General features: G+C 42.0%; 1 protein-coding gene across 1 annotated transcript; it reads left to right on the forward strand.

Annotated features, from left to right (window-relative positions):
* Positions 1 to 943: 943 nt before the first annotated feature.
* Positions 944 to 1,516, forward strand: LOC148131932 (olfactory receptor 2T5-like). The gene has a single exon (XM_087954157.1). It carries the CDS (start codon positions 944 to 946, stop codon positions 1,514 to 1,516), a length of 573 nt encoding a protein of 190 aa, XP_087810283.1.
* Positions 1,517 to 10,686: the final 9,170 nt, after the last annotated feature.

The raw sequence follows: 10,686 nt of genomic DNA on the forward strand, positions 1-10,686 counted from the left end.
GGGCTTCTCTCAGCAGGCAAAGTTCGCTGTAGGCCATTGCCCGTGGTGGCATTTTCCTCCTAATTTCTCCTATCTTTCTTCTTTTCCTTTCTTCAGCCTTTTTTCTTTTTCTATGACTTATCTCCATCTCTCCTCCTACTGTTTTATCTTAGTTTAATAACAACTTTTCTCCCTACAATGTAATAATGCTATCTCCATTGTCTCCATCTTGGAAGTTTCAATAAGGGTCTAAAATTCTAAACTGATACAAGACATTTTAATATCCATAACTAAGGTTGTTGTTGCAGGGAAAATAGGGAGAGGAAGGTGGATATGTTCACTGCCTGGAGTTATTTTTGAAAATAATAAAGGTGGAATATAAACAAACAAACAAATATTACTCTAACTTTTTGAAATCTTCTAATGCTTGTAAATCTCTTTTCTGGTTAGGTTTTGCTTTTGAAAACCTTTTCTTCTGTTTTATTTCTTGACTGCTTATTTAAATGCTATAAAGTAGACAATTACAATACATAGCTAAAGTAGATATAATAGATAACTTCCATTCCCATAAACTCTCTTTTTAAAAATTAGGTTAAATTCGAGCAATGACGGAGGGATGGGAGAAGAGAATATAACACTGTGGACAGAATTTGTGCTAGCTGGACTTCTCCATCTAAAATCACCCATTGTTTTTGTTGGGGTGATTAATTCCATGTTTGTGATTGCTCTGATAGGAAACAGTCTTTTTCTTTTCCTTATTAAAGTGGATTCTCGGCTTCACATCCCAATGTACTTTTTCCTGAGTCAATTATCTATCATGGACCTCTGCCAAGTTCTTGCAATTGTTCCCATGATGACTGTGAATTTTGCAACCAATAGCTACACCATTTCTCTCTATGGGTGTGCTCTCCAAATTTTTGTCACCCTGGCATTGGGAGGAGCTGAATGCCTCATCCTGGCTACCATGGCCTATGACAGATATGTGGCAATCTGTAGGCCTCTGCAATATCCAATCCTTCTGAGTGGTAAAATATGCTGTATTATGTCATTATGTACCTGGTTTTGGTCTTGTGTCCAAGCATTGGTTTGCTCTCTCTATGTCCTGCCTCTTCCCTACTGCAGGACTAATGTTATTATTCAAAATCTCTGTGAGTATCCAGCCCTCTTACAATTGTCTTGTTCAGATAATTCTGCCTTTGAAAAGGCAGTATATCTTGGATGTCTCCTGCTTTTTCTCATCCCTATTTCAGTCATCTTTGCATCTTATCTTGCCATCCTCTTGCAAGTCTTGAGGATGACATCCATAGAAAGGAGCTACAAAGCCTTGAGCACCTGCTTGTCCCACTTGTGTGTAGTGGGGTTCTTCTATGGAGCGGCCATTTTTACCTACATGACACCCATTTCCTCCTATTCAGCAGAAAAAGCTGTTATTAACTCAGTGTTTACAACTATTTTCCCTCCCATGATTAACCCTTTCATATATAGCCTGAGGAACCAGGATGTTTTAGCTGCAGTCAGAAAGGTCATTGCAAAATAGATCCCCGGTAAACCATAATTTATTTATCTATTGGAATTATATCCCACTGGGAGCTTGTATTCTTATGTGTATACGTTGCAAGAGGAAAAATAAAATATCCACTTCATGATTAAATCATTAACAAGGTTAAAAAAAGGTGAATATTATTATTGTGATGTCTATGGTTGCTAATTTATTTTTAACAATATCACTGTAATGTTTTACAGGTTGCTTATTGAAAATAGAACAATTGCCATAGTTCCTGCATAGCTACTTCCTTAATAACTCTGACTAATCAATATCTTGATAAATGATTCTTGCAATTAACTGTTCCAGTCCAGGCCCTTGCCTGAGAAGCTTGATATGACTATATTGCCAATGTCTGCATTCTCAAAGGCCCAATATTTAATTGTCTAGTAATGGAAAAATCTTGTCTTAACTGATTATGATCTTGGATAAAGAATTTAAAAAAAACTTTTATTATGTGTGTGCATTTGTGCATAGTGGAACTCTAAATTGGATACCAGTGACTCATTTTTTCAGATGTAATATTCCATCCCACTCCCAAAATTCATGCAGAGAGGTAGATTGTACTGAGAGATAAAGAGTCAAATTGACATTAAAAAAAAAGTAAATTACAAGGAGAATGCTTAAGCATTGGGTTATTTATCCAATTGTATGCAAATTGTGGGTACAAAATTAGGAGGTCCAAACAATTAATAACTTCCCCATCCAGAGTCATTTTATAGAGGATATGAATGGCATAAAAATTAATAAATAAAAATAAATAATAAAACTGCTTTGTCAGACTGTTGCAGCATCCCCACAGTCATGAGAGGCCAGGCGAGGAGATGCGTGCCTCGATGTGAGTGATATTGAGTTGGCCACACCCAGCCAATAACATGACCACCAAGCCATGTCCACCCAGACACATGACCACCAAGCCATGCCCACCACCTAAGCCACACCCACAGAACCGGTTGTTAAAAAATTTGAATCCCACCCCTGGACTGTGGGAATGCTGCAACAGTCGTAAGTGGGGAAAAGGGTCATAAGTCACTTTTTTCAGTGCCATTGTAACTTTGAATGGTCACTCTACACAAGCAAAGTACCAGCAAAGGAGTGGAAAAAAAACTCCAGAGAAGTTCCGGAGACAGGCAGTCTAGTCCTGCCAAGAATGTAATAAGGGTTAATGGAGAGGCAGTTTTTGTAAGCAACACCAGAATGTTTCCTTCCTGCCTTCCTTACAGGATTAGGCCAGTAATTTCTTCTAACAACCGGTTCTCTGAACTGCTTAGAATGTTAACAACCGGTTTTAGCGAATAGGTGCAAACCTGTAGAATCGCACCCCCGGCTGTGAGTGTTCAATCACTGGAGGTTTTTAAGCAGAGACTGGACCATGATTTGTCTGAAATTGGATAGGGTCTCCTACTTGAGTAGGGAGTTGAAATAGGAGACCTTCAAGTTTCCTACCAACACTGTTATTCTGTTATTTCCCCCTGCAAATTTGAAGTGCTCTGTAGTCCTAATATCTGCAGTATGTAGTTAGGCAGGCAAATTTTAAATGGATCCAGGAATGATGATAATACAAACCCATGAAGTTGAGCTTGGCAGAGATTTTATTGCATGCACCAGTGGTGGCTAACCTTTTTGGGCTCCTGTGCCAAAAATTGTCTGCTCGCTGGTGTGTGCGCACTTACATGCCAGCACCCAGAAAGGATGTGTGCCCCCCACACCTGTGCATGCATGCACAATCCCCCACACCCCGCTGCCCCCTCGCTGCCTCCCCCTTACCTGCACTGCACCTCACAGCTGAGTTTTGATTGGTTTGAGGCCTTTTTCGGCCTCCTAGAGGCTTGAAAAAAAGCCTCTAGGCAGAATAGGCCCGTTTCATCACTTCCAGTATTACAGGAAGTGACAAAATGGGCCTAGTTGGCCTGCAGAGGCTTTTTTCAAGCCTCTGGGAGGCCGAAAAAGGCCTCAAACCAATCGAAAATCAGCTGTGAAGCACATGTATGGGCAGTGAGGTAAGTTTGCCTGCAGCTTGCATGCCAGCACAAATGGCTTGGCGTGCCATCTGTGGCATGCGTGCCATAGGATCGCCATCACGGGCATACACTATGATAGAAAAGTAGGGTGATGACTTCCGGGTTAAGCCCTCCTCGCCAATGGACCGGGGACCACAACTGTCCGTGGCTTCGATCGGTGCTCTTTCATTGGAGAGCCCCAATCATCGTGATTAGGGTCTGAAGCTGCCTCAACCACCTGAAGATGGTGGAGTAAGGGGAAGCCACCAACCAGGTGGAGGGGAGCCACATCTTCCCCCCCTGGGCTTGGCAATTTCCCCCCCCGAAGATGACTGAGCGGTGGTCTAAAATGGCCACCCTGAAGAGGAGGACTTAGCTGGATTAAGATTTGTGCAGGAGTGAAAAAAGAGGTGGACAACATAAGAATTGGGACAATTTGGTGCAACAACTAAATAAAAGGTACCCCGGGATTGATGTTTTAAGAATCTTTAAGAAAGAAAAAGAAAGCGGCAGAATTATAAAGGGAAGGAAAAAAAAGAGAAAATAATTTTGACAGCTGAATGGGGCTTTGAACCAGGAAAGGAAGAACCGGAACAAGAAACTTAAATAAATTGAATTAAAATACATTGGCAACAAACAGGCATAAATTAAAGCTGGACTTAAGAGTATTAAAAAGAGGGGGGAAATATACAAATTGGAGACTTGATTGCTTTGGAATATTGAGGCTCGGAAAGCCCTGAACAATAAAACGGGGGTTTGGGAGGGGAGAAAGGCGAGGACGTTGTGTAACAGAGAGTGCCATCTTGTGGACAAAAATGTAAACTGAAAAATAAAAAGAAAAGGTTCCTGTTTCTCTATGAATCTGATGATACAATGAAAAGGAAATATTGAAACAACAAAACAAGTACCCCAGAAAGTGAAAGTTGAACTAGAATAAAAGAAAAAGTAAGAAAAGTTGGATTGTTGGACTAATTGGTATTTTTCAGCCCATGTTTGGGCCCTGACCACTGCTTGACTGAGTGAACTCCTGTTACTTACCTAGCTCCTGCCCACCTAGCAGTTCAAAAGCATGGAAATGTGAATAGATAAATAGGTACCACTTTCATGGGAAAATTAACAGTGTTCCACATGCACCTGGGTCACATGACCACAGAAATGGCTCATGTGACCGCAGAAACATGGGTCACATGACCACAGAAATGTTTTTGGACAAGGTTGGCTTCCTCAGCAAAGAAATGGAGATGAGCACTGCCCCCTAGAGTCAAACACGACTGGACATGGGAAACCTTTACCTTTATGTGGAGACCCAGCTTTGATCAGAAGTCCATAATAGTCAACTTAGTTTTGACATGTTTTTGCAAACTTGTATGGTTTCAGCCTAAACCTACTTTTATTTTCTTAACAATCACATCATATTATTAAAATTCAGTATGCTTTCCCCCATGCTGCATTTGGTTTGTATAAGCCACTGTTAGGTGGATTCAGTATTTTTTAGATTATATCTCTAACCTATCAAAATCATTTTGAATTCTGATTTCAGAATAGTAGCTATTATCTACACAGAATCATGAGAGGTATGTACTGAAATAGAAGGGACTTTTGTAGAACAAAATCTTTGGGAAACTCCACACAGATTTTCACACATTTAAAGACCTTCTGATATTTGCTGCCTTGTAGTCTATAGAGAGAAAAACTGTTTTCAAAGAAAAAAATCAATAGTTTCTGCCAAGTTTTTTTAATGGTCTGTTTCTATTTTAAACTATTTCAGTTTCTGTTGCATTGTGGGAAAAGAGACTCGAGACCCAGTTGACTTTTTTCTCTTTTTATTTTTTTCTAGGATCTGAACGCAGAGAAACCGCGGCAGCCTTTTTTTATAGCCGGCTGCTCGCGGCTCGTGGCCAATGACGGCTCTTCAAATCTCCCACCGCCATGGACCAACCCATCATAGGTAACTATGCAAATATATAATACCCCTCCCCATGTGGTCCAGTCTAACCAATCCGGGCCCCGCCTATACTACGTAGTCACATAGGTAGGCAGGGCTCTTATGGTTCTGACTGGACCTGCGCAACACAGTTGTGAGTTCGCCTCTGACCTGTTCGGACGGGGTTGCTGTTTCTCCCGTCCTTTTCCGTGGGGCCTCCTGGAAGGTAGAGTCAGCCATGTCGCTCCCACCAGGCCTTTCCTGGCTGGTTGAGTTGGCTCGGCCGCTCCTGCCAGGAGAGGCTTCCTGATGGTTCTTTGAAGCCTGCTCCAGTGTTCCCAAATGGTTTTCTTCTTCTATGGTTTCAGGTATGTGTTTGAGATTTCCGATCGGGGCTAATGTTAGTATTGGTTATTGTGTCATTGTTAGGGTTTGTTTTGTCAATTCTTTTACTTGTGGAGGGTCTCCCCCTCCCCTTTTGTTTGTGTTTGAGGGGTCTCCCCCCTCTCTGGTTTTGTTATTTTTGCTTAATGTTTGCGGCAATTCTTTTATTTGCGGAGGTTCTCCCCCCTCTCTGGTTGGGTTGTTTTTGTTAGAGGTTGGCGGAGGGTCTCCCTCTTCTTCTTCCTGATTGTTAGTGTTTCTCAGTGTGGTCCTCGATCTGATTTGGTCTATGTGTCTCCTCCAGCTCCTCCCGTCCTCTGTGTCTACCCTGTATGACCGGGGCCTTGTTATTTGGGTTATTTTTGCCGGTATCCACAATGGTTCCCCCGTGAGGTTCTTTGCATATACTAGGTCCCCTGTTTTGAATGTGTGGCACTTACTGGAGGAGTCTGCTGTCTTTTCTGGGCTATATGTGGGGTGTAGTCTGTCTAGGTTTGATCTTAGTTTCCTTCCCATTAATAATTCTGCTGGGCTTTTATTTTTTGTGGTGTTGGGTGTAATGTGTTGTATACTTAGTAGTTTGTCTATTTTTTCTTGTATATCTCCAGGTCCCAATTTGTGTAGTGCTTCCTTTGTGTAATGGACTATGCGTTCCGCCTGTACATTCGTAGCCAGACGTCCCGGCGCTGTTAGTGCATGCCTTATCCCTTGTTCTGCCAGGAACCCCTCGAATGTTATTGCCGTGAATTGTGGTCCATTGTTGGATACAACTAAATCCGGCAATCCATGTGTAGTAAAAAGTTTCCTTAGTTGTCTAATAACAGCTTCTGTTGTGGTTGAGTGCATGATGCTTACCTCCAGCCAATTTGAGTAAGCATCTACGACTATTAAGAATGTGTGTCCTTTAGTTGGTCCTGCAAAATCAATGTGTATTCTAGACCATGGTCCCCTAGGTGTTTCCCATTTGTGTATAGGTGCAGAAGGGGTTGTAGGTCTAGATTCTTGGCATCGTTTGCACGTTGCTACCCATTCTCTTTATCCATCCCTGGCCACCATACATAACTCCTAGCCAGGGACTTCATTCTGACAATACCCAGGTGACCCTCATGCAATAATTCAAGTATTCCTTTCCTTAATATGTTCGGTCTGACCACCCTATCCCCCCGTAGTATACATCCCTTTAAGATTGATAGTTCCGTTTGTCTATTCCGAAATGGTTTAACAGTCTCGTCGCTTGCAGTCTCTAGCCACCCTTTACCTACCCAATTTAAAATCCATGGCAGGTTTTTGTCCCTCGCGGTTTCCATAGCAATGTCTGTAGCTGTTATGGGTAGGTTTGTCGATTTGAAGGGTTGATGTGATTGGTGCAGGATCATCGTCTAAGTTGGGTAGGGGGGAACGGCTTAGGGCGTCAGCATGTGTTATGTTCTTTCCTGGTTGGTAGATCAAGTTGTAGTTATCGGCAGCTAGGAATTCAGACCACCTCGTCATCCGTGGTGACAGTATGTTAGGTGTAGCTTTGTTTCCTGTGAGGATTCCTAGAAGAGGTTTATGGTGTGTGACAAGTGAAAAAGGTCTGCCATAGATATACTCGTGGAAACGCTTTATTCCTGTTATTGCGGCCAATGCCTCTCTGTCTAGTTGGCTGTAATTCCGCTCCGGTTTAGATAGAGTTTTTGAATAGAATGCGATAGGTGCTTCTCTTCCATTGGGTAATACGTGGCTGAGTATGGCACCAATGCCGAATGGTGATGCATCGCATGTTAGTGTTATTGGAAAGGTCTCGCTGTATTGTATTAGCACACAGTCTGATGTAAGTAAGTTTTTTATTTCCTGGAATGCTGTTTCTTCTCATCGCCCCCAGGTCCAGGTAGCTTTCTTATCAAGGAACCTGTGCAGTGGTTCTGCTATCGTTGCTTTCTGTGGCAAGAATACATTGTAAAAATTAATAAGTCCCAAGAAGGCTTGCAAGTCTGTTTTATTTTTGGGTCTGGGAGCTTCCTTTATTGCTCTGATTTTGTTTTCATAGGGTGGATCCCTTCTTTGTCTATAAGGTATCCCAGGAATTCGACTTTGTTGGTGGCTAATTGGCACTTCTCTTTTTTCCTTTAAGTCCCGCCTCTTTAAACTTTTTAAAGACCTCCCTTAGGTGGTCTTTCAGTTGTTCTTTGTCCTTGGCTGATACTAATACATCGTCAAAGTATGGTACCACCCTCTTTATTCTTTGCAATAGGCATTCCATTAAACTCCGGAATACCCCTGGTGCCACGCTAACTCCGAATTACAGTCTGTTGCATTTGAATGCCCCCCTGTGTGTCACAATTGTTTGTGCTTCCGCTGTTTCTGGGTCAACTGGTAATTGTTGGTACACTTGTGCAAGGTCCAATTTCGCAAAGATTTTACTTCCCCCTAAAGAATGTAATAGGTGCTATACCACCGGAACTGGGTATGCGCTTTGCTGTAGCACATGGTTAAGAGTTGTTTTGTAGTCCCCGCAGATACATACTGACCCATCTGGTTTAATGGGGTAACAATTGGGGTTTCCCACCTTGCGTGGTCTATTGGTTCTAATACCCCCTGTGTGATAATTGTTCATCAATTTTTCTAATTGTTCTAATTGTTCATCAATTTTTGGCTTTAACGTGAAAGGGACTCACCTCACCTTTAGTCTTATAGGAGCTATATTTGGATTTAAATTAAATGAGATAGGGGCCCCCCGGTACTTGCCCAGTTCTCCGTTGAAGACGTCCTGGAATTCTTTCATCAGGTCCTCTTCCCAGTGTGTCTCAGTAATGCTGTTTATTCCAGTTACTTCGATTCCTAATGGTTCAAGTCATTCAAGTCCCAATAGGCTGGGTCGATCCCGGTTGACTATTGTTAATGGGAGGACTTTAGTGTGTTTTTTGAATTTAACTTTGAAGTGTCCAGTACCTACTACAGGAATTCTGTTTCCCTGGTAGTCCTTTAGTGTGAGCTTTTGTATTTCGAGCTTTCCCTTGTTTATATCAGGTATTAGTCCTTTCAGGGTATTCCACGATACCATTGATAAATACGAGCCTGAGTCCACCTCCATCTCGCATGGCTGGCCTTCTATGGTGACTTGTACATGTACCTTTTTTGCATTGGTTGAGTTTGAGTGCCCAATGGTTATTGTTTGATGTGTTTCCTCTTTTCTGTTTGCCTCTTTCCATCACTTGTTTCTGTTCTCTTGACTCCAATGGCTCCCTATTTGCTTTTCCCTCTCCCTGGGGGTGGTGTTCCATCTTTGTCTAGGGCCATAGTTATTTCTTGTTCGGCATGCCCTAGCTATGTGTCCCCGCCGTTCACAATATCTGCAAATAGCATCGAAGAAATGGCATTTGGAATGTGGATGGTTTCCTCCACACCTGGCACAACGGAATTCTGACCTTCTTTCATTTCGCTCCCATCTACCTTTTTCCGACCGGAGTTGATTTACCTCTTCTTCTTCCTCTTCGTCTTCTGATAGGGATTCGATGTCCTCGTGGTATATTGTGGTGGTGGTTTTTTTTGTTTCCTCTGGTGTCTTATTGTGTGTTTGACTAGTGTCTTTTTGGGTTTCCTTTGGTAATTTATTCATTTGTCACATGGTGGCTGCTGATTTCTGTGTGGCTTCCGCTGCGGTGGCTTCTTCTATTGCCTCCTTCAGTGTTATCTTAGGTCTTGTTAGTAGTTGACCCTGTAGTGTACGGTTCTTTAATCTGAGGACCATGCGGTCCCTCATGGCTTCATCCATGTTTAGAAATTCGCATGCTCCACCGATGTCTCTTAGTGCTGCAACAAAATCTCTGATGCTCTCGTCTTCCTTTTGATCACACCGATAAAATTTGTGTCTTTTTATGAGGCATGAAACGGTTGGTGCGTAGTGGGCTCGCAGTAATTTCTCTAGGTCTGTCCACGCCATCGTCTTTACATCGGTGGGTGCCGCTAATGCCTTTGCCATTTTGAATACTGCGGGACCGCAATGGGTGAGGAAAACTTCTCTCTTTCTATTTTCAGATACTCCTTGGAGGTCGCTCCCTTCTAGGAACATGAGGAATTGGTCGATGTAGGATTCCCAGTCTTCAGTTGTTGGGTTGAATGGTGCGGGTGGCGAGTGGTTCCCGGCCATTTCGTCTCGCTCGGTCCTCGTTGCCACGTGCTCAACTGGGCTCCTTTGTCTCAGTATCCCATCCTCGTCGCCAGTGTTGCATTGTGGGAAAAGAAACTCAAGACCCAGTTGACTTTTTTCTCTTTTTATTTTCTTCTAGGATCTGAACGCGGAGAAACCGCAGCAGCCTTTTTTATAGCCGGCTGCTCGCGGCTCGTGGCCAATGACGGCTCTTCAAATCTCCCGCCGCCACGGACCAACCCATCATAGGTAAGTATGCAAATATATAACAGTTTCAAAACAGCCTTTGAGAACAAGATGCTTCATGCTTAAATTAAATTAAATGGATAGGCTAACAGTAGAATTGAAAGGGCAAGATGAACTAGAATATTACAAAGTATGGAACAAATTTTACAATTGGAGGGATATGAAAGGAAGTTCATAGAACTTAAGTAGAGAAGGTGACAAAAATGAACAAAAGAAAAATGGTAAATATGTTGCATAAAAAGTTATATATGTATACAAATGTATAAATGTTCTTTTGTTTTTGTTTTTGTTGTTTTTTCTAACTGTAGAGTGATTGGGCAGAAATGTACGTCAAAGAAGAGACACCACGTTCACTATTTTTAATGTTTATATTCAATAAAATGTATAACAACAACAACAATAATAATAATAATAATAATAATAATAATAATAATAATAATAATAATAATAATAATAATAATAATAATAATGAAATTACAAG

Source organism: Notechis scutatus, chromosome 2, assembly GCF_049901735.1.
Source record: "Notechis scutatus isolate UNSWTSFEM ecotype Mainland chromosome 2, rNotScu1.2, whole genome shotgun sequence".
Lineage (NCBI taxonomy): Eukaryota > Metazoa > Chordata > Lepidosauria > Squamata > Elapidae > Notechis > Notechis scutatus.

Excerpts from the sequence above, each read along its gene's own strand:
- LOC148131932 (XM_087954157.1), top strand. The coding sequence starts at position 944 with ATGGCCTATGACAGATATGTGGCAATCTGTAGGCCTCTGCAATATCCA.